The sequence below is a fragment of the Podarcis liolepis genome (genome assembly GCF_965112155.1).
Source record: "Podarcis liolepis genome assembly, chromosome: 2".
NCBI lineage: Eukaryota > Metazoa > Chordata > Lepidosauria > Squamata > Lacertidae > Podarcis > Podarcis liolepis.
In genome coordinates this window covers 67,437,333-67,462,258 of record NC_139555.1, presented here as the reverse complement: position 1 = coordinate 67,462,258, position 24,926 = coordinate 67,437,333, and the positions used below count along the sequence as shown (strand labels likewise).

Sequence of the window (24,926 nt, the reverse complement as noted above, 5' to 3'; positions counted from 1 at the left end):
GAAAGTAGTTGTGGGGAGCTGTCCTATGGCATCCGATGAGGTTTCATCTTGTGCCTCATGCAATTTTAACTATATGAAGCCTATGGGAGCTGTCACCAGATTTGGTAAGAAGTGGTAATCAATATGCCGGTGACATCCAGCTCTGCATCTCTGTTCCATCTGAATCCCGAGAGGCTATTGAGGTGTTGTAACGATGCTTGGAGGCGGTGATAGGCTGGATGTGGCCCTGCAAACTGAAGTTGAATCCTGAAAGGACAGAGATGTTAAGGGTGCCAAGTTCTCATGTCCTGGAGGCAGGAACCTCCTGCCCTGGTTGTGATTGTACTCCCCTTGAAGGAAGAGGTCTGCAGCCTGGGGGTGCTGCTAGATTCAACACTGATGTCCAGATTTCATTATTGCAATATGTTCTAGATGGGGCTGCCCTTGAAGACAGCTCAAAAATGTCCAAAATGCAGTGGCAAGAATACTGGTCGAGGTTCCATTGAGTTTCCACATAATGCCTGCTTTAAAACAGCTGCACTGTGGAAACTTTGATGTGACCAATGTCTCTTGACAAAAGAAACAGTAGAGGGAATATTTAGCAGAATTCATGCGCTGGGAAAGGTTTGAATGCCATAATTGGTGCACTAGTTAGTGGAGGCAGGAATTCTGACACAGTTGAGACCTACCAGACAAGAAACTGAAGTTGGTGATAGTTTGGAGGTACATCAAGATGCGGATAGGTCTAAGCACAGACAGGAGGAAAAGGCAGCGGGTGATGGATTAATAAGCACACTTGGAAAGGTAGTGAATGAATGGGAAAGTCATATTTCCAGTGATGATTCTTCTAGAAAGAGGCCCCCAGATGTTCCACAGATGTTCATAACTGGCCAGTGAAGAAATCCAGCAGAATAGTGAAAACAGAATCTCAACTGAAATTCAAGCAGGCATGGAAAAGCAGCTGGAGGAGGAAGAGAGGACAGGGTGAAGAAAGAGCTGTGAGTGGGGAGAGTCTTTCCCCCATTCTCTGGAGCCCCTAGGAAACTCCACAAATCTGCTGAGGCTGGATGGGTCATGACTGTGGGCAGCCTGAGCAAGTACCCTCTGCCTCGGGCCTGTCAATTGTGAATACCTGCCTTAACTGTAACCAGGTAGGCAGTGTCACATTAATCTTTCAGGATCGAAATGTGTGGGATAAAGTTTGGACTCTAATTCATATGTTTGCTGACAGAAAGCTGTTACTTGAATTAAAAAGTTGTCCAAGGAAGCCCCTGCCACCCACCCATTCTAATGGCAAGTTAGATATTCATTCCCTGTACTAGAGAAAGGGAATTTCAGTCTGGAAAAGGCAACTTGAGAGGAAGGTGCCGGAAGTTCTCAAGCCATAAGATTCCCGCCTTTGTCACCCTATCCTAATTATATATAGATATGATGCAATAGACAAGACGGGAAACTTCATAATATTGGTCTGAATGTAGATGTTGGAATAAACATTTCCAGGTTTGAAGCTCCAAACTCCTACCCTTCTAGCAATCTGTTTTGCAGAAATCAAAGGGATTACCCATTAACAAATGCTCAAGGTAAGCCCAGGCGTAGGGGTAACTATAGAATAGCAAATTATGATACCTTTAGCTCTTCTCTAAGATGCCATAACTGGCTAGAAGACATCCAGAAAGCGCTTAGCAATCATTAGTGCAATCTGGCGTGTTGGGATAATAAAAAGGCAGATTAGGAATTTAATTGTATGCTTCAGCAATTTGATACAATATGTTTGCAAGGGACTTGGTTGCACAAACTTAACCCACCCACCCCCTTTTACAGGGTTGTAACTCTTCTAGTGAGCCAGCTAAATGAAGAAATTTTAAAAGGGCCGAGGAAGTGGGGACTTGATTACCTTGATTTGGCAGAGGAAGTTTTGATAGCAGAATTTGGAGTAAAAAATAATTAACTTTTGTCCGTACAAATCAAAACTGAATTTGGAATCTTTATTTTCAGTATCAATGTAAGCAGAAGAGCTTATTTATTGCGTTTCTATCCTGCCTTTTTCTCCAAGGAGTCCATTGTTCACTCCCTCCTTAGTTAATCCCTACAACATCCCTGTGAGGTAGGTTCAGAAGCTGGCCAAGGTCACCCAGTGAGCTTCAGGACTGAGGGGGGATTTAAGTGTTGGTGCTGACCTTTAAAGCCCTAAACGGCCTCGGTCCCGTATACCTGAAGGAGCGTCTCCACCCCCATCGTTCTACCCGGACACTGAGGTCCAGCTCCGAGGGCCTTCTGGCAGTTCCCTCACTGCGAGAAGCCAAGTTACAGGGAACCAGGCAGAGGGCCTTCTTGGTAGTGGCACCTTCCCTGTGGAACGCCCTCCCACCAGATGTCAAAGAGAACAACAACTACCAGGCTTTTAGAAGACATCTGAAGGCAGCCCTGTTTCGGGAAGCTTTTAATGTTTGATGTATTATAGTATTTTAACATTCTTTTGGAAGCCGCCCAGAGTGGCTGGGGAAGCCCAGCCAGATGGGCGGGGTATAAATAATAAATTATTATTATTATTATTATTAAACCCTGATCCCCCAGGTCCTAGTCTGATACTCTAGTCTTATACCACACTGTTTTCTTAGAGTACTTCTTCTATTGGACAGCTATATACTGTATTTTTCCATGTATAAGATGAGCTTTTTTTATCCAAAAATGCGGCTCAAAATTTAGGCTTGTCTTATATACGGGTAGTGCTGAGGGGGATGTGTGAATGGTTTTTTGGCGCGAGCCTGGATTGTAAGCGGCGATTGGCCCCTTGATTGTTGGGGGGCGGGGTTGCCGAACATCGCTAACCCGCCAGAATGCAGCACACAACCGCTCGCTTCGCAGCTGCCTGATCACTGCCTTTAGCCCTCCTGCTTGCCGCTGTGGCAGCCAATAGACAGCTGCCCTTGTCGCAGCAAGCGGGAGCATGTTTGGCGGCCGCTGGCGGCGATCGGGGAGCTGATAGGTGGTTTCTGCGATGTGAGCGGCAAGCAGGAGGGCTAATGGCAGCGATCAGGCAGTTGCGACGCGAGCGGTTGTGTGCTGCGTTCCAGCGGGTGAGCGATTTTTGGGATTCCCCCCCCCAAACAATCAAGTGGCCAACACTAAAAATCGCTCACCCGCCGGAACAAAGTGTGAGCCCGAGATTGTAAGCAATGCGAACGGTTGTGTGCTGCATTCTGGTGGGTGAGCGGTTTTTGGCATTCCCCCCAAAAAATAATCCTCCCCAAAAGCTCACCCCCCCTATTTTCTAAATTTTGAAGCCCAAAAAATAGGGGACGACTTATAGACGGAAAAATACAGTAAATTAAGTAGGTAAATAAATATGGGAAAGCAAAACGTCATTTAGAAAAGGATCTGAACTATTTTCCTTGAAGCTTGAATTTGTATTATTTGATGTTTTAATGTGTTGTAAACCACTTTGAGAATTTTCCTTTAAATATAAAGTGGTAAAGAATTGAAATTAATAATAATTAAAAATTCCCCTGAAACAAACAAAAAAGTGCCTAGACATTCTGTTCTGGCAACTGTAACCTAGGTTTAGGTGCCATTTGCCAGCTTTTATATCTCAGTTTCTAATACTGGGGCCAAATGGCTCCCCAAATCAACACAGACTGTGGAAGCTTCACACTGGACTTCAAGCATCTGGCATTGTGTGCCTCCCCATTCTTCCTCCAGACTCTGGGTCGTTGGTTTCCAAATGAGATGCAAAAGCTGCTCTCATCAGAAAAGAGATTTGAGGAGCCATGTTATCAGCTGGTGTTGGTCCACTGTGCTTCATTAAGTCCAGGGTCAACGCAGCCATCTACCAGGAGATTTTGGAGCACTTCATGCTTCCTTCCGCAGACGAGCTTTATGGGGATGCTGACTTCATTTTCCAGCAGGACTTTGGTACCTGCCCACACTGCCAAAAGTACCAAAACCTGGTTCAATGCCCATGGGATTACTGTGCTTGATTGGCCAGCAAACTCGCCTGACCTGAACCCCATAGAGAATCTATGGGGTATTGCCAAGAGACAGATGAAAGACATGAGATCGAGCAATGCAGAAGAGCTGAAGGCTGCTATTAAAGCTTCCTGGTCTTCCATAACACTTCAGCAATGCCATAGGCTGAAAGCATCCATGCCACGCCGCATTGAGGCAGTAATTGATGCAAAAGGGGCCCAAACCAAGTACTGAGTACATATGCATGCTTCTACTTCTCAGGGGTCCAATATTGCTCTATTTGCAGTCCTTGTTTTGCTGATTTCATTTAATATTCTAATTTTCTGAAATTGTTAATTTGGGGTTTTCAATATCTGTACGCCATGATCGTCACAATTATAACAAATAAAGGCTTGACATATGTCGCTTTGCATGTCAGGAGTCTATCACATATATTAGTTTCACCTTTTAAGTTGAATTACTGAAATAAATGAACTTTTCCACGATATTCTAATTTTCCGAGTTTCACCTGTATATGCCTGGTATCTCCTTCAAAAATGATCAGACTGATTGTAAAGTAAAAACATTAAGGGTAGTTCAGTCGGTAGAGCGTGGGACTCTTAATCTCAGGGTCATGGGGTACACCCCAGCAGAAATGGTTGGGTTTCTTCTGAGTGACAACAATAGCTTCATAACATTCAGAGTGGCCCTCTATGCACTGGCTCCAAAAGAAAGGGGGGGAGGGAAAAAAAGTGTTAGATAAAATCACTATAAATTGTTGCGGTGATTCAGAGGTTATACATTTGAAATCAAATTGGATTTGAATTTCTTGGTGTCTCCGATAACCTCTCTCTTACATCATGGATGTTGGCTCATATTCTCGATGTGTGATCTGCATTGTTTTATTGCCACTCTTGCTGTGGGTTTGCCATGGCCTTTGGCTAGAACAATAAACTTGCAGTGAAAATTGAACCATCTTTATTCATGGTGGTGCCATGCTGTTTTTATTGCCATTGTCTGCATGTTTTTAATCCATTTGCCAACGAAGCTGAGAAGAGCGCCCTTCTGTAGATAGAATCTTGGCTGCTGTAGCTAAGAACTTAATTTATATTAACTTGGGCGGTGGAATACTTTTGGAGATTGTGTTTTCCACAGCTTCACACACAAAATAGTCAATAGCTTTCAAAACACATAGCTTGCTTGCCATGCCTTTCTGTGTGAACCCTTAACAATCCCACTTTGATATCATTTGGAAATTGCGCAGGTACTGCGATGAACTACAGGGTGGGTTCCAGTGGAAATTCTGACAAGCCCTTAGTGTTGGTGCACACAATACTTACTTTCCACCTGAGGTTTAGCAGTATGATTATTTTCCAGGGTGCACTGCATACAGAAAGAAGTGTTCCTATTGTTGATACCATTTTGTATAAACCCCTCAACAGTCAAACTGCTTTTTTGCCAGTGTGGTATAATGGTTAAGAGCAGTACTCTCGTAATCTGGGGAACCGGGTTCGCGTCTCCGCTCCTCCACATGCAGCTGCTGGGTGACCTTGGGCCAGTCACACTTCTTTGAAGTCTCTCAGCCCCACTCACCTCACAGAGTGTTTGTTGTGGGGGAGGAAGGGAAAGGAGAATGTTAGCCGCTTTGAGACTCCTTCGGGTAGTGATAAAGCGGGATATCAAATCCAAACTCCTCCTCCTCCTCCTCTTCTTCTTCTTCTTCTTCTTCTTCTTCTTCTTCTTCTTCTTTGCTTTCCCGCGGCCAGGAGGAGTTCTTGTCTTTGTGAGTGTGCAGGCATCAGGTTCAGTTTATGGCATCTCCAGTGAAAAGGGCCAGATATGAAGTTGTGGAGAAGACCTTAGCCCAAGACCCAGGAGCAGCTGATGGGGAGGGTCACTGCCGTACACCTGGCCTCTGGAAAGTAGCATCGCTGCTGCTCACCAAGGGGTGAGAGGCAGTGGGGAGGTTGGTACCCTGGGAGGAATGTCAGGTGGGCACTGCCAGTGCGCCTGCTGGCCTGCTAAGTGGCAAATCACTCAGAGACAGCAGTAGATCCTGGTCTACCTTCTGCCCACTCCTGCCCCACACCACACATCTTAATATAAACCAATGTTGTGTTCATCTCTAGGGTTACCTCTCTAGTCCATTAGAAACATACCGTATTTCTCCGTGGAGAAGACTCCCCCATGTATAAGATGCCCCCTATTGGGGGGGACACTCAAATTTAAGAAATTTGCACTATATACTATCCATGATGACCCCCCACTTTTAAGCATAATTTTTAAAGAAACAATCATAGTCTTATACACGGAAAAATATGGTAGTTATTTAACTATGGGAAATACGCCATCATAACCTGAGGATGATGGTAATACTTGAACTAGTCCGCTGCTACTTATCATGATTGCCTTTTAAAAACTTGGTTTTTTTAAAAAAAAAACCCAGCTACAGTCACCTTATTTTAGTTTTACATTTATTTATTTTTGAGAAAAACAAATGGCAACCGTAGGCTGATCTCTATGTATTTCACAATGAAGAGAAGAACTTGGCAGTGAATTAAAAAAAAAACTTTGCCTATTCTTGCTGAAAACTGCAATAATTACTATTTTAAAAATAAAAATTATTTTCACTTCACAGTATTATGTGTTCCCATAAGCATTTCAATTAGCATAATATCAGGCCTGTAAAGCACAAACTTTTTTTTTTAAACAAAAAAGAAAAGAGACTTTAATCTTTCTCTCTCTCCCTTTGTCTTGCCTTCCAAGTTCTTGGCTATTCTTTAACAATGTTTGGCTGGCATCTTCTCCCTGCTGTGGGAGATGCAAAAGGGCTTTTTCTCACAAGACCGCAATTAGGAAGAACAGGAATCGCAAGGCATTGGTTCCCCTTGTTCCCTTTGCGTAATCATAAACTCCAAAGACCTTGCCTGCTTCATCAGATGCTCCTCCTGCGCTTTGAGGGCAATGAGCAGCTTTAACTTCCTCATGTTTTGTAAATCAGAAGTATTTTACTTTATTGGTTAAAGTGAATGGTTGTGGCTTTTCTGATACTATCTCTATTAATACAGCCTGCAACTGGGGGGAAATTATTGAACAACTATAACCGGGAGATACTGTACATTACCATAGTTTTCTGTGTATAAGACAACTTTTTTATTGTAAAATAATGTTTAAAATTGGGGGTCGTCTTACACATGGATAGGGCGGGGGCGGGCGATTGGTTGCAGCTGCGAGCAGGAGATTGTCAGCGGCGATTGGTTGGGTGATTAGTGTCTGTGGCAATCCCTGTTGTTGATTGGCAGTTGGGCAGGCGATCAGCGGCTGCTGAGCAATTTTTGGCAATCTGGGCAACCCCCTCCCAAATATGCTCAACAACTCTGAGTAATCTCCCACCATTTTCTTAATTTGGAGTCCCCCAAAATAGGGGTCGTCTTAAACACAGGGTCGTGCTATACACAGAAAAATACAGTAATTTTGCAAGAATTGGTGTTGCAGGTTGGAACAGAATCTTGACATAGAATGAACAAGAAATGGCTTTGCCAGGTTTCTGTTTGGTGAGTTCACAAAAGCCTGTGTAAGAGAGAAGTTCAATCAGGGTAGGCTTATTTTTTTTTATAAAAAATACATTTAAAACATAATAATACACTGGTAGTAAGGGTTTCTCAATATTCTTTCTTAAGGGAAGAATAACTGCTCGTTGCTTTCTGTGTTAGCTTAATTTCCAGATTGGCAGTTGTATTGAATGCTAAAACAAAGTACAATATGTTCAGGGCTTTTTCCAGCTGGAACTCACTGGAACTCAGTCCCGGCACCTCATTACAAGAGAACAAGGGAGGCAGGCTTTCTTTGTGGGTTCCAGCACCTCTTTTTCTAGAAACATGGCACTGAATGTGTTTAATATTAGCCCTTCTTCTTTCTGAGTTTTAGAGGGCGCACGTTACCAAGATGTTATTGAAGTATGTTTGCATGATGTGCTAGGCTGCTGAACTAAACCGGAGAGGCAAATACTTGAAAGCACTTGTCTTGAGAGCGAGCAGAGTGTGCTCTCGCTTGTTTGCTATATGCAGCTATGTATCGCAGGCAGGTCCGTACAATAAACTGTTGTTCATAACTGAAGGGACGTCATATCTGAATCATCTTATCAATTCTTCTTCTCCGACCACTGGCACGACAGTGTATCTAGCTGTGGATTAATGTTTTGGTGGCTGGGACTCCCGTTCTAATGGTATTCTGAGGCCGAAGCAGATCTATGAAACTCTTGGAAAGCCTTTCCTAAACCTAGATATTGACGAGCCTTATAAAACTGAAGTGGACACGGGTTGAAATGTTGGCAAGATCAGCTGTGCTTTCTTGCACAATCCATTTAAAGGAGCTGCATGCTTTACACACAGACACCCAGTTCCAAGATACTGTAGTAGTTTTGCTGTTGTATAACATCATGTATTCAGTTTTGTTGTGTTAAATTGCTGCCTTTCATCTTTCTCTCCAATCTTCTGTGATTCTCCTGCCTGCTACATAAGTGTGTTCATAGCAATCACCACCTTTTCCTTGCCCATCTTTCGTGGGTGAGCAGCCACCTCTGAGTTGTACAGGTAGCCTGCCCTGTGAGTATTTTATGCAAACTGCTTAGAGGTTTTTGTCTTATCAGGCAGCCTATCAATCTTGTCAAATGCTTTGATTCTGGCAATATTAACTCACATTGCAGTTTTTATGGATGATTTCCAGTCATGCCTGGTTTATATGGATTTCTCTCTTGCAAGAAGGTTTCCTTCCGAGTTACTTGTTTTTATTACAAGACTATTGCAGATTTCATTAGTCCTCAGTTGTACTAAATTCCTGGTCCTGCTTATGTATACCGATTTTCAGCCTTGAAAATCAACTCACACACATCATTAGAGATCCTGTTTTTATGGCACTATCGTATTATTTTCTGCTTGATTCCCGGGACACCTTTATAAGCTAATCAGGTTGTCAAAAGATAATCCTTATCTGTTAGATGTGCTAGAATTCTTTCATGCCTTACTAAAATGTATCCAGGGTTAGAGTTGGTTTAGCTCTGTTTTGTGGTAAAGGCAACAATCTGCGGGCTTGATCTTAGAAATGTGAAACGTCATTGTAATGGAGAAAATTCTGCAATTGTTGGCTTAATAAATGGGTGTTATTAGATAGTAGGCTATCTTCTTTCTCCACACCCATCTCTTCTATTCATTTGAACCATATTTTCAGTTGGATTATTTTTATGACTGAAATGGTAACTTGGGCTGGTGCAATAAGGCCTGACTATTACCTTTCCACATCTCAGTTTATCCACTTGCCTGTTGCTCATCCATGCCATGCATAGATTTTGTTCTTCCCTTTTGTAACTATTCAATCCCAATGGCTGGTTTAGCTTTCATTTGTTGTATTCATGCACATAATTTCCAAACTGTCCACTCACCCACACCCAAGTGGAACTTGTTTTTTAAAACAATGCTCTGAAAACAGGGGATTGCAGGAGAGTAAGCGGGACTTAGAACTGTGCCAATAGTGTCCTTTGCTAACAGAATCCACACCACAATCCAAAAGGGTCTATAGCAGGGGTAGGTGCTGAAAGAAGGGACCATGAACTATCAGTGGATCCCCTCCCACCTACTGGGTCTTCAGATTCATAAACAATACTGAGCTAGTTGGAGCTTGGTCTGATCCGCTCTCACTTCCTTTGTGTGTGATTAGGATCATATATTTATTTATTTTATAATCATTTTCGTACCTCATCACATTTCCAAAGGAATTTTTAAGCTGTTTAACACAGACCAGTTCAGCCTGTAGACCAGGGGTATCAAACATAGTGCCTTGTAGATGCTGTTGGACAAGAATGCCCGTCAGCCTCAAGCAGCAAGGCAAATGTTCAGGCATGATAGGAGTTCAACGGCATCTGAAGGAAAACATGTTGGCTATCCCTGCCTTAGACATTCAGTGATCCTGAGGGTGCACTTTTGATTTGGTCTGTCAATGGACCATGGGGACGCTAGTTTTTAATTATCTTATGTGTAGAACACTTTGCGACACTGCTTTAGAACGCAGTTAATAAATTTATTGCAATAACAATAGTTTTTTTAGTACACCACCTATGACTTAAATAAGCTTACCCCTGGCTTAGCATCTTGATATTGTGTCGTCTCTTGATATTACATTGTTTTGAAAACTCCCGTTGTCACCTTTCTCCTTGTTTAATTGGTTACTACTTTGTCTTCTCTTTGGTTAAGAATAATTGGTACATTTAGCTGTCTGTGGTTTATGTAGGAAAAAACAAGTACAGTCAGCCTACTGCTATGCAAACTATGTGCTGAAAAAGACTTAACTGCAATTATAGGTTTGTAGGCGTTGGGTTAACCGACATCTCAATTGAAAGCCTTCACCCGACTGAGCAGTAATGCTGTGTCCTTCTCATACAACAGAGCCTATCTGTTGACAGTAAGTGACTGTGAGCACTGAAAGCTACATTGACAGAAGGGCACTTTATGCAGTTCTCCCAGTTCATACTGTCATCGCTTTGGTGACTACACAGCACCTCTGGTCAGTCCATCAAATATCAGATGCATTACTTGCATTTTTAAAAGTTCAAATAGAATGTAGCACAGATCAAAGTTTTGAGGCTTTATGCCCAGACTGAGTTCAGTTATTAAAAGGGTGTTGTTTAGTCATATAACAGCTGAGCTCAAATTGACTCAATGAGCAGACATCGCTGCAGCAGCTTTCCATGTTTGTCTCTGCCAGTGTTCAGTATCGCTAAGAGTTGTAGCCATAGTTGGTTTTTTTAAACCATGGCTTAGTACAGTAGCTGGTTGTGTGACAGTCTACATGGCAATAGTGTATGATAGCTACATCCATCAGCACTGGAATGTGGCCCCTGGGGTGTGTATGTTGGCCAATGTTGAATGTGGCCCTCGAGACAAAAAAGGTCAGCAACCCACGGCTTAGTGTGATGTGCGAATGCTGCCCAGAAGCTTAACTATACTTTGTTTATTGCCATCAAACGACAATCTGAAGCCATGATAAGTTAGTGTATGGGCCAATGGCATGCCACTATGTGCAAATTGAGCACCTTTCCCTAATCATGGTTTGTTTAGCCAACAACCACAGATGCTCAAAAAGCTACAAAGACATGAGGCATTTGGGAAACAAAACAAGCTTTGCAGAAACAATCAATGGTTTATTAGAACCCCTGGGGTCGACAAGCCATGTTTAACTTGGTCTTTAATATACAAACCATGGTTTACTATTATGTGCAACCAGATCAGTGTGTGTTTCTTTATCATACATATCGCCATCCAACATAGCCTTGGGTGGTGTGGAAAAGGAAGGCTTTAATGTTGTTTAAAATAGGGGGAAAGTTTGACAAGGAGCAAACCCTGTTTTTAAAAGCGGCCTAGAAGACTTCACCTATTTTATGTCAGATCTTTTGTCCAATCCTGCTCCAACGAATCATACAAAAATTACTAAAATGTGAAACTGTAGAAAATATCCTGCTTCGACAGCCCTTTTAACATGCTTTAAAAACTTTATATGGAGCAACTGAAAAGGTAAAAGAGAATCCAGACTTAAAGGGTAGCTGGTTTATTTTTGAATCTGAAGTTAAGCTTTCCCCAAATCTAAAATAAGCGTGAGTGAGTACAAAATGGTGAAAACATTGTAGCTTAATGCATTGTGGTGAAATTGAGGGTGCTTTTATTCTTATTTGTAGCCCACCTTTGTGAAAAATGTTTACCATCAAACTTCCATCTACTTAGTCAGTGTGAACAGTACTGAGCCACATAAGCCAGTGGTCTCACTCTGTACAAGACAGCTTCATAAATTTTAATGCTGTGGATACTTTGGTGTGCCTAACTTGCTGTCTTTGGCTCTTTACAGTCTGCTACCCATCCATTGATAAGGAACAGAATGGCTGCCAAGGAGAAGTTGGAAGCAATGTTAAATGTGGCCTTGCGGGTCCCAAGCATCATGCTTTTGGATGTCTTGTACAGATGGGATGTCAGTTCCTTCTTCCAGCAGATCCAAAGAAGTAGCCTCAACAACAACCCCCTCTTCCAGTACAAGTACTTGGCTCTCAATATGCATTACGTGGGTGAGTATGCATTGGCTGGCCAGAGCATTTATTCCCTGCTAGTGCTGCATTCTGCCTGAAGCAAAACCTCTCTCAGTGTATTCAAAGCATCTGATGATAGTCAGTGTCTTAAGAGAGAGGTTTGAGTTGCTAAGAGGCATTTAAAATCATTACTTCCTCTGGCTCATGAATTACCTGAGGGAAGGCATTCCAGAGGGTGGGTGCTGGCACCAGAAGGTTATTGTCAGCAAGTGAAAAATCAGTAGGGTGCCCTCAGAAGGTATTAAATATTGACTCGGTCTGTATTGGGAGGCAGTCTGCTAGGCATCCTGGTCCCAAGTTGTATAGGTCCCAAGTTGTGTCAGCAACACAACCTTGAACGTAGGTCAGTAGCCAGTGCAGATCTTTCCACACCAATATAATATGTGTTAAGCTGGATGTTCCTGGGAGCTGCATTTTGCACCGGCTGCACCTTCTGGACCGGGTGCAAGAGCACAGTCATGGCTGCCTCCCAATTCCCAGGGTTTCCTGGGAAGAAGGACTGATCGTCAAACCACTCTAAAAATTACAGTTCAACTCTTAGCACCCTTAGCAAACGCCTGTTCCCAGGATTCCTTGGGGGAAGATAGGACAGTTAAAGTGGTATAATAGTGTTGTAAACGTACAATACAAATGCTGCCCATATCTCCACATATGTAATTAATATTCCATAAGTGACTGGGTCACCCCTCGGGGAAAGCATTCTTGAGTAAAAATGTCTTCAGTAGGCTCCAAAACATTGTGACATTAGGTGCCTCATTTAGCGGATAATTGATTCCAGAGGGCTGGGGCCATAACACTTAAAGCTTGATTTCTAGTGTAAGCTACATGCACCTCTGGGGCGTGTGATACTCTCGTGCCCCATCTGAGGAGTGCAGTTGCCGGGCAAGGTGGTCCCATAGGATAGTTCGTTTGACAACTGATGGAGCCACGTGTGCATTTTGTAAACTCTGGCACGCTTCGTACCTGTGTATCAGAAATACACTAGCCCTACTCAGGCACTTCCCCTGACTGTGGCAGGGTTCTAAATCATGCAGAGGAGCCTGCACATGGAGAGCAGACCTTCCCCCTTCACTGTGTGGAAAGTGGTGATGGGGACACAGAAGAGGGGTTGGCACCATTGAGCCATAACCCACTGTCCCCCACTCCACCAATGATTGTAATTGTGTGAGAGAGAATGTAAATTATGTTTGCTTTGTTCACCATCTGCTTGATGGATGAGCTGAACAACGTGTACTTGGTCTGTTGTTGTTTGTTATTGTTTTTAAAATAATTATGTTTTAAATGACTGAGCTCTTTTTAAGGTACAGTGGACCCTCTGGTTATGAATTTAATTCATTTTGGGGGTCCGTGTGCACCCCCAAAAATCCATAACCAGAGGCACCGCTTCTGTGCTCGCGCGCGGTACACAGAGCACATCTGCGCATGTGCGAGTGGCGAAACCCAGAAGAATACACTTCTGGGTTTGCTGCTTTCATAACCCGAAGATTATGTATCCAGAGTGGCACGTAACCCGAGGGTCCGCTGTATCTTGTAATGCTACTGTACCCTCAAGTCAGATTCATTGCCTTACTTCCCAGCACATCAAAGGGGAAAATACTTTCATTTATGCTAGTACCATGCCCTTGTTTTTATTAGTATAAAACAAGCAGAGATTCAGATATTTCAGACCATGTTGACTGCACTGCTCACCCCTGGAGGATATTAAGCAGCAAGAAAGGACGTTTCATAAGTTCGAGAAATATTTCACTGAGAGAGGGGTGGTCACTGCTATTTGATTTTAGTATAAATGATTTCGTTGGTTGGATGGTCATTCATATTGATGTTTGTAAACTGTCATAAATGGTCTAGATTTTCAAATAATAATCTTTGCCACATGATGTCTTTTATATATGTACTCTCTCCCTTCCCCATTTCATTCATATGCTTAAGATGTACACGGACAAGAGTGGCATACAAATAATGTTACAAATAAAATTATGTAGATATAATAAAATAGCTTGTAGTGCAGATGCTAAGCTGATGCTAGATAGGAAAAATAAGTAAATTCCTTTAATTCACTGATAATCCTACCTTTCTTCAGTAGAGCTCAGGACCGTGTACATAGGGTTACTGAGCAATTGCCCATCCAGGTGCTAACCAGACCCAGACCTGCTTTTAGCTCCAGCAATGGTACTTTCAGATAATAGGCCTACTGTATCTTAGATCTATGTAAAGAAATAGAGGCACTTTCCTTTTGAGCTGCTGTACACAGTTTATCCCTCTGGCATTTTCTAAGGCTGATATGTGGGAGGTCTCTGATTCTTCAGCCTAATGCAACCACTGGCTATTCCTAGTAAGAATGCCAAAGTCAGTGTGACACAACCAGATGTAATGGTCAGATAAATTGTTACGCTTTGTGGACTTGGGAGAAAGCCCCCTCTGACAGCTACAGAGATGTATAAAGAGTTCATAATGTTGCTGCCTTAGCCATATTTGTGAGAATGGGGTTCGTTGTAGATTGGTGATTCTGAGCTGCATATTGGGTTTCTGGGTGAACCACGTTGGGGAGGATTGTTGGCATACACTTCTTCCATTGTGCTTGGCAATCCTTCCTTGTGAAACCTGTCCCAGAAAATAAAGGAAGTTCAGCTATTTCCAGTTGCTTATGCTGCCCTTTTAAGAGTACATGCAATAAAAGTGTTGCTTTGTTTGCGCTAGTAGTAGTTCCGTTTTAATCCTATGATTGCAGGTGGGGTGATAATGATCTGCGTACATGTCTACTGCCTGCAGCATACTGATTTTCACCACAGATTACAGCCTGCAACCTGTCTTTTTGACTTGCGGAAGCTGGGCGTACAGCTTGAAGAGCTATGGAGAAAATATACTTAAGAAAAACAGCCCGAACCCTACTCCACACCAAAGGGGATAGTTAGTTGACTTCTGACTGTTTATATCTAAGTTAAGTGTAAGGCAGTACACTTGTAAGCTATTGTAGGAGCAGGCCGAGTTGATTTTGCACTGTATAGATAAAGGGTGTTAGGACTTGGGAGCCCTGAGTTTAACTCCCCAATCTCTTGTGAAACTTGATGGGTGATTTTGAGCTACTCGCTTTTTCTCAGCCTCATCCTCATAGAGTTCTTGTGAGAACAAAATTGGGGGATGGGGGAAGAACCATTTATACCACCCTGAGTGGCTTGGGGGGGGGGGAGAATCTGAATGGGAAAAGAGAATACAGTGAAGCAACATTTTTTTAAAATGCAAGGACAAAATGAGGTTTGCATTACAGTGGTGCCCCGCAAGACGAATGCCTCGCAAGACGGAAAACTCGCTAGACGAATGAGTTTTCCGTTTTGGAGGTGCTTCGCAAAACGAATTTCCTATGGGCTTGCTTCGCAAGACGACAATGTCTTGCGAGTTCCTGCTGGTTTTTTCCCCTCCCCCCCTTTTTCTAAGCCGCTTATCAGCTGATCCGATCAGCAGATAAGCCGCTAATAGCGCTAATCCGCTAATCCTTCAATGGGCTTGCTTTGCAAGACGAAAAAACCACTAGACGAAGAGAATCACAGAGCGGATTCTTTTCGTCTTGCGAGGCACCACTGTACAAACCGGGAAGTGGTTTTTAAAAGGTTACTATAAGCAAAGTACTATCAAAATATTTGTTTCCAGTGTTAGCAAAAAAAAAATAAATGTTCACAAATACGTTGCCATCTGAAGCTGTCTGGTGGTATCATATATATGTTGAATCTCTTTTTGTTGTTGACTGTTCAGAGACAGTGGATCTCTGCACCTGACATCATATGACTTTAAGTGACCAGGAGGTGGGTGTGGATTGCTCAACATGGCCTTGCTGGCCAAATCCAGAGGCCTGCCAGGGCTAATTAGGGCCATGGGCTAGGTTCCCCACTGTTGCTTTAGGTCCTGAGGTACCCAGGCCCTGTAAGGCTTTCTAGGTCACAGCCAGCACTTAGAAACGAAACAGATGCCGGTGAAAGTGCAAAGTGGTTAACTTCTTGACTTCTGTCAAATACCATCAAGTAATAGTCAGTCAGTTGGATATTATTCCTCTCCTCTCTTAAGAACATCCAGGTTGCATAGTGTTATGCTAGCTGCCCTGCCCCAAAGTAGATAGTTGGAAATCGGGTCTTCCTGTTAACGTGAGTGCAGAATTTTGATGCTTAGTATAAATCTGTCACTGCTTCAGAAATGCGTGGGCTGAGGAAGCCTTGCTATATAAATAACAGAGTCCCCTACCTATCTTTCTCTCACCATTCATTTGATTTTTGCTTCTCTCACCTCTGTCCTCTGGCTGCCGTGATATGCTGCGTTTCCCCTGAGAGGTTTTGCTATCACATTAATAGCATCCCCAGGCACATTCAGCAGCCATTCACTTCTATGGCACAAAGTCAAAGAGCACACTTGAGGCCATGATCACATCCTGGCACTGAAATGCAGAGGGGGAAAGAGCAGGTTGTAGTTTTGGTTAAGCACTTTTAACAGACCTCTTCATAGTGTGCCTTCATGCTCAGGCCGACACTAGTGCCTGAGTGACAGATCTAATTTTCAAATGTTCTATTTTGGAAGTGTAGCTATTTTTAAGTGAACCCATAATCTTATGACTTGCCTTGTGTCTCTTTGTGATCACGCACTGGGAGGGAAGTTTTTGTGTGGTGATCAATTGCTATCTTGAGTTCCTTGCAGAAAATTAGTTACTTAATACAGTGAGAAGGCACATGAGGGCTAAAGCTATCCTCTTGCACTCAGTACTTGCTGTGCGGTCTGCATCCATTCCCTCTTCCATCCTTAGTGGTTGCTGAAATGCATGCATGGATCATTCAGACACAGGAGAAAAAGCAGAGTGGAGCATGTTAAGTAAGGGTTTTTTTCCCCACACAATTAGTTAACAGGGTGGGCCTATCACCTACTTACTTAAGTCCTTTTGTAAAGGAAGTGCCTAAGGGGATAACAGTGTTCTCTGAGCCAGTTTTCACACATATTAGTCATCTAGTAGTGGCAGCAATTGAGACATAATGGACGCAACATGTGAACTGACCATTGTGTCATTCTTGCTTCAGCTGTTGTGGAGGAAATTGAATGAGATAGCTGTACAGTTGTACCTTGGTTTTCAAACGCCTTGGGAGTCGAACACTTTGGTTCCCGAACGATTGGAAACCGGAAGTGTTTGTTCTGGTTTTCAAACGTTCTTTGGAACCCAAACATCTGACATGACTTCCGCAGCTTCCGATTGGCTGCAAGTGATTCCTGCAGCCAATTGGAAAGCCACACCTTGGTTCGTTTTGGAATTCCGTTCGACATCCAAGGTACCGCTGTACTGCATAGCTTAGCCAGTATATTCTCTTTGTAGCCAAAGCTGTGCAGTACAGTGGTTAAGACCCGTCTGTTTGAGTAATTAGAGCTGGGATGTGGAACCTCCAGCCAGTGGGCTAAATTTGGCCTAGCACAGCCCCAGTTTGACCCATGAGACTGTTTTCCCCAAACCACACGCATGCAGAGATGCAGCTGGATCAGCTGCATGACTGAGTTCTGTGTGGCAAACTCAACCGCACACCCAATCCTTGCAGAGAAAGCAGGATTGAAGTCACTGTTCGGCAGCTGATAGAATGTAGCTTCAAGGCTACGGAATTGGCTGTGAAACCAAGTTTCCCACAGGGAACTCCCTGTAGCAGATCCTCCTGGATCGGCTGCATCATCAAGTTTCTCATTAGCTCAAGACTAATGATAGTGTTGCCATAAGTCTTTCATGCCTGCATTTGTCCTCCAGAATAGATACTGATTCCTGGCTGTAGCTGCATGGATAAGGGGCTGTGTAAGGCCAACAGTGGACACCGTTTACTGAAGATAAACACTTTTACTTGAAACTGCAGACCAAGCCTGATAAGAACTATGTTCACCTTGTTGCTGCTGCTAACTTCAAGTGGCTTTTAACACTGGGAGAAATGCTACTGACAAGGTGCAAGTGATTTTGCACGTTGGTGTGATATGCAAAGTTATGTACCTGTATGGAACAATGAACAAGCTCTTTCATATCCCCCTATATGGAGTCCATGCATTTTTCTCAAGGATAGTATCCTCCTTCATATGTTACTGGTGCAAAGAGATGTGCTAAAGCTCATGTGCTTGGTGGTTGCCCCGGATCTATAACTAGTACTTTATTACTTATTATTTCCATGCCTTTGAACCTTCTACCAATCTTGTGGTCTTCAGAGGGTCACAGGTTCCTCAACCCTGCTTAGGGTGTTTCAGCCTGTGATTTGGTAATTTCTGGAATATACTGCCTTAAAGTTGGAAACTTGCACAGTGTGTTGTGCTACTAACATGCTGGCTTGTGTTTGTGTGCCTGCATTTAAAGTGTGTATATCAACCTTCAGCTGATCTAATGGCAATGATTATGTGAGAGAAACAATTTACAGACATTTCAGTGATCACACACTTTATTTGATCACCAGGGCCTTGATTTGCTAAGCAGCTGGTGGATTAGAAACCTGGAGATGCTATTGAACATTTACATTAGTGAGGATGGGGACTGGAATAGAGGTGCAAATTCCAGTTTCTTCTCAGAATCCCCATCTTTCCACAGAGAGTACCAGCCCATTCTATCTCTGAATGTTTAGCCACTGGGATGTAAAATTCTCAGGTGTTTACAGGATGTCCCACATACTGCATCAATCATTTTAGGATGCCAATGTTGTTGATTATGAAAATGCACATTGGCCAGAGATGAGGCTTTTGCAGGAAAAAAAATGGAAATCTGCAAGGTGCTCTTTTTTTCTTTTTTCTTTTTTAGTGGTTACCGCAATCATAAAATCAGGGTGAATGCTGAGATATTGGTAAGCTCATAAGCAGCAGTATTGTAGCTGCAGTGACCTTGACTCTTCTATTTTTGCCTATCAGTTTCAGCATTTTAAGGTTTGTGCTGTTGGGGCTACCTTTTCTAGAGAGCTCTTGCTCATGGCATTGTCTTACTTGCAGCCAGTGATGTGGGATGGAAAAAAATATGTGGAAAATTTTCCAAAATGGGAAAACTTCCTGTAGCTTTTTTCCCCACCAGAAAATTTTCCATTTCATTAGTTCCTTGGTAGCAATGTGAATGAATACCAACTGCAAATACTTTTTTTAAAAAAGCTTTCCTTATAGAGAGAGAGAGAGAGAGAGAGAGAGAGACTGAGAGAGTAAAATAAGCATTCTGAATGGGTTCAGTCTCTAGGATTTCAGAAAACAATTTGATGCAAAATATTCTCCAAGGCAATTTTTTCTAAAAGTTTGCCTGATTAATTTTTTTCAGGAAAGTACAACACTGCTTGTGGCTTAACATGTGAACTGCTGTGAAAGCCTTTCTCACACAGCAGCTGCATGTGAGCTTCACACATTCAGTGTTGGGTGGGGAATCAGGATCATGCCCAATGTGATAGGGAGCCATGTAAAACACAGGAATTCAGAAAACCAAAACATTGAGAAACTGGTACTTCATTGGTGATTCCTTTTCTTTTTTTAAAGGAAAATCTTAGTCTATATCTAAAAGACTGAAATGTCTTTTCCTTATTTCAGCGTTGATTTCTGACTTATTTTTCCTGAACATTTTGACTGACAGCAAAGTTATGTCGATCACCTCCTTTTATTACGACAAATGAAGAATGTCATTTGCTTAGTGAGTGAATAGACCACTTCTGCTGCTGTTACTCAGAATAAGCAAGTGTTCAGAGCCCCAATTGATAGAATAAGCAAGCGTTCAGAGCCTGAATTGAAGTATTGATTCCTTGGTTGCTTTCCATGATAAAGTATTCTTAAGGGTGCACCATCAGCTGTCTCCTCAATGAGTTTACTGTTGTTTGAGAGTAGTAATGAGGGACTGTATGATTAATTGCAAAGGAACATTCTTACCTCCCTAACTATTAGAATCATAGCATTGCAAAGTACTTTGGAGGTACTTTAAACCAGCCCTCTTTTCCACTAGGGTTCTGCAATGCAGCTTACAGCATCATTGACAGAAGAGTCCAGCCTTTGCTTAAATACAGTTAAAGAAGTCCATCACCTCCCAAGGCAGCTTACTGTTAGGAGGTTTCTGCTCACATTTGTATCTGAAATCTGCTTCACCACAATTTCAACCCATTGGTTCTTTTACGCCCTCTAGAGCAGAAAAGAAACCTGTTTCATCTTCTGCATGGCAGCACTCCAGATATTTGAAGGGAATGTCTCCCCTACTCCCAACTGTTCCTCATAGGGCTTGGTTTCCAGACCCTCTCCACTACCACAATCCTAATTGCTCTCCTCTAGACATGCTCCAGTTTGTTAACGTTCTTAAATGTGTTGCCCAGAACTGTGTACATTATTCCAGATGCACCCCGACAAACAGAGAATAGAGTGGAACTGTTTCGATCTGCCTCTGTTAATTCAGCCCGAGACTGCATTATGTTCATTTTTTATAAGCTGCTTATCAGTGCTGGCTTATGTTCAGCTTGCAATTATTTTGCTTGGTTTTGTTGGGCCAAACTGCATGGGAGAGATTCTGTGATTGGATTTCATGAAGTTGAAGGGCTTTTGTCAATTCTTTCTCTCTCCCTTGCACCGTGCCTCCTGAAAATCTGTTCTGGACAGCCTCCCAAACCTCCAGAACAGAATGAGGGTGCTTGTTCTGGGGGGATGCAGGAGGTGGGGGATTTTGCAAAAATAGCCTCCCCCTACTATTCTGCTAATAGGTACCTTCACTGGAGCAACAGGACCAGAAAAACCAGTGAGATTCTGCCCTATGTGACAGCTATATTACCTAGGTGGGCTTCATAGCTGACGTTTTGTGGATCAGTTGACCTCTCTAAGATTAATTGTCTTTTTCTTGATTTGCTATGGCTCTAGCCATAACACCTGCTTTTTTGTTTTTTAAAAATGCAGAAAGTGGTACCTTTAAATTCACTTTTAAAAGAAATGAATAATATCATTCTTTAGAAGTCCATGGACTTAACTGTGAAATTATTTCCATTTCTTCTCCAGGTTACATCTTAAGTGTTGTGCTCCTAACCTTACCCAGACAACACCTAGTTCAACTCTACCTGTATTTTCTAACTGCACTGTTGCTGTATGCTGGTCATCAGATATCCAGGTAAGAGTTGTCTCATCACCCTTGTAAGCTTTGCTTTTCATGAGTTTTTTTGCCAATAACTTCCACTTGCAAAATACGTTATTTATTCCATTTATGTATTTATAGAAGGTAGTAGCCAGTGGTGACTGTCCACTGACAGAAAATGAGGGAAATCAGTTTTTGACAACCCCCCTTCCCCTCCTCCAGAACTCACCCCTCCCCAGATCTTCTCTAGAAGTCCCTCCCCAATCCTCTAGAGCAGATTTAGAGGGGGGATTTCTGAAATCTGCCTCCCACTCTATTCTGCTGACTATACTTGTAGTTTATATTATGGCTTTTCTCCAAGGATCTTGATGCATATGGTTCCCACTCCCATTTGTCTATTCACAAAAGAGGGGTAGGTTTATATTAGCGCCAGTGACGTGCCCTAACTCACCTATTGAGCTTTGTAGGAGAATGGAGATTTGAACTCAGATTCCACAATCCTAGTCAAACACTAGTTTTTCCAAGGAATGAATGATAAGCCTTTCTGCTGACTTTAGTTGTAGCTTGGAATGAGTCTTGAGACTTGAAACACAATCCTGTACTGTATTGGGTTGTAATGGATCCCTTATCATGGCTAGATATGTATGGGGTATGGGTGTGCGCGCACGTGTGTTTAGATATAAAGTGGCTGAGAACATGTAAAATGTAAAACTAAAAATAACTGTATCACACCTTTAAAAGACAGTCGTGAAAAACAACCCAATTTTAACAGCATCAAAACCAAAACCTTGTCTTTGAGGTCTGGAGTGCAGTGTCAGAGGAAATGTTTAAAGTATTTAAATAAACCGTCTCCCATACAATTCTTGTTTCTAACCATTTTTGAAGGACCAGATATGGCCCTAACAGTTGAAGTATTGCTTATTACCCCAATACAGTGGCACCTCTGGTTACAGACACTTCAGGTTACATACACTTCAGGTTACAGACTCCGCTAACCCAGAAATAGTATCTCGGGTTAAGAACTTTGCTTCAGGATGAGAACAGAAATTGCGCGGCAGCGAGAGGCTCCATTAACTAAAGTAGTACCTCAGGTTAAGAACAGTTTCAGGTTAAGAATGGACCTCCAGAACAAATTAAGTTCTTAACCTGTGGTACCACTGTAGTAGCAACATGTCAATGGAAAAATATATATATACAGTGGTACCTCAGGTTACATACGCTTCAGGTTACAGACTCCGCTAACCCAGAAATAGTACCTTGGGTTAAGAACTTTGCTTCAGGATGAGAACAGAAATCGTGCAGCGGCGGCACAACGGCAGCAGGAGGCCCCATTAGCTAAAGTGGTGCTTCAGGTTAAGGACAGTTTCAGGTTAAGAACGGACCTCCGGAACGAATTAAGTACTTAACCCGAGGTACCACTGTATACCACTAAATGTGGCACAATTTATGGAACTCTCTTATCTCTGAAAGCAACCACCCATCAAATACAGCTATTAAGTGGTATTTTTACGCAGTATGGAATTTCTTCAATTCTGTAGGCTTTTAACTCCCTCCCCCCTCGCCATGTATTCACATCTTCACATGCAGACTTTGGGTTAGTAGGCATAGTCAGCTCAGGCAACAACCCTTCCATTTGTCTGAAATCTGCAAGCCCTACCTACATGTATAAAGAAAAGGGAAATAACATGTGCACTTTTGACTGTCAAGTATAACATTGCTATGAAAGATACTGTGCTTTTACTTTTGGTCACATTTACGTTTTCAAACAAAAGATTTATTTAAAAATGCAGAAAAACCATTCCCTTCATGTTACCACAGCTGTGGGAAACCTCCGGCCTGCAGAACTAATGAGGCCCAACAATGGTTCTGCTATGGCCTGCAAGGCTGTTTTCCTAAAGCTGCACCCACCCAGCACCTGACAACAGTGGGCTTCCAGGGTGTGGGGAAGCTCAGCGTTCAGCCTACTGGCCAGATCCTGTTTCCCATCCCTGTGTTAGCATATTTATGTGTGTCAAGCAGATACGCAGGGCCATCCTTAGGCAGCTATTGAACCTCTGCCATCTGAGCTGCGTTCTGGGCCAACAACGTGATTCAGCTTTTCAGCCTACGGTGGACAAAATATGGGAAGGGGGAGCTAGGAAGGTAGCCAAGAACATAAAGAATCATTGCTGTGACAGTTATTGTAGATATTTATTGCTTTTCCGGTTAGCTTTGCAGCAAGGAATTTATTGACTTTGAGGGTGTGAAATAAAAAGTTAGACATTGGATAGCCAAGGGTGAAGTATCAAGAAGAGTAAGACTCCATGGTGTCTGCAAGTTTTCTTCAGGGAGAAAAATTCTCTTTAGAACAGACATTGATTTTTTAAAAATTTATTTTTTAGCAGAGGAGCCATCTTGGAGATTTTGTGTGGGAAATGCAAGGAATGTGGAATTGAAGCCAGTTCCTGGCAGTGCTGTGTGGTGTGGAAACTGGTGTATTAAAATGATGTCCAGAAAGTAGTATGTTGGCTTCCAAAACCAACAGAATTTCTCTTCCAGCAGATGGTTTGGAATTGGAGAGAGAAAAGCAAATGGACACTGTAGAGACATGTAAACAAAGAAGATAATTTTCTTGTTCGGAAATGAAAGGAGGTGGTAGAGAGTATACATGAGCCTGAATCTTGTTCAAATTACAATAATCCAGTAGTCAGTCGGTTTCCCATCTCCCCATCAAGCAAGCTTTCCCCTGTATGTTCCTAACTTTCTCAAAGCTTTCCATGATATAGGATCACTTTGGCATCTTTTCTTTCATTACTACTACCACATGTATGCTGCCCTTTCCTCCTTTATTATAAGATAAATTGATTCTGCAGTGACTCTATGTATACAGAGACAGCTACACTGGCTTTAAATCATACACATTGGCTAGGGATGGGGAATTTGTGAGTCTCGAAATGTTGGCTGGCAACTCCTGTAATCCCTGCCCATTGATTGTGCTTCCTGGGGCTGATGGGAGTTGTAGTCCAGCAGCATCTGAAGGGCACCACATTGGCTAACCCAGTTGTAAACATCTGCAAAGATGCTCCAGAGGGTTGTGGGATCCTCCAGAAAAGTGTGGGAGATGGTGTGGAGTACAGGTTGTCTGTAGGAACCTCCATTGAATCAGATTTCCTTCCATGAACAGAAGAGCATATCTAGATCCTACCCAATGTATGTATGTGGAATAGTAAAGTTCAGCAATTGCATTTTGCATTGCTTTGAACTGTATGACTTACTTCACATTGTTTTCACCTTTTTTATGCTCAGGGATAATTTCCCCATTTTGTTCTGGTTACCTTGATACAAGCCTCAGGTACAGAAGTTTCCTTCGTTGTCACGCAGTGCCCAGAGAATGCACAGCATCCACATAATCGCAGACTAGCAGCTTGAATAGTCAGGCTGTGGTGTGTGAGAGAGCAAGGGAAATTTTGGGACGTCATTCATTGAATAGAGAGGGAAGGTCTTCGTTTGCTTCCCAGAGGTCGTAGGATGAGGATGAGGGCAAGCTGGCCTGCCAAGGCCTCCATCATCCCATGGTCCTAGGGAAGCTAATAGGGGCCTGGCAGTGCCTCTTCCTATGAGGTGTACATCCTTACATGTATAAAAGGACAGGATTGTGGTAAGATACTCATTTGTTAATCTCTGGACATGGCCTCATGTGCTACTGTAGCTTCTTTTCATATAGAGTGGTACCTCGGGTTACAAACATTTCAGGTTACATACGCTTCAGGTTACAGACTCCGCTAACCCAGAAATAGTGCTTCAGGTTAAGAACTTTGCTTCAGGATGAGAACAGAAATCGGGCTC

At 42.7% G+C, this 24,926-nt stretch overlaps 1 protein-coding gene across 2 annotated transcripts in view; it reads left to right on the top strand.

The window, feature by feature from the left end:
• RNF145 (ring finger protein 145) overlaps positions 1 to 24,926 on the top strand; it is a 57,300-nt gene that overhangs the window by 5,303 nt on the left and 27,071 nt on the right. For both annotated transcript variants that reach the window (XM_083488367.1, XM_083488368.1), the window contains exons 2-3: positions 11,815 to 12,028; positions 21,029 to 21,137. In XM_083488367.1, coding sequence (XP_083344493.1) covers positions 11,845 to 12,028; positions 21,029 to 21,137 — 293 coding nt within the window. In that variant the 5' untranslated portion in view covers positions 11,815 to 11,844. The remainder of the gene's footprint in view (positions 1 to 11,814; positions 12,029 to 21,028; positions 21,138 to 24,926) is intronic.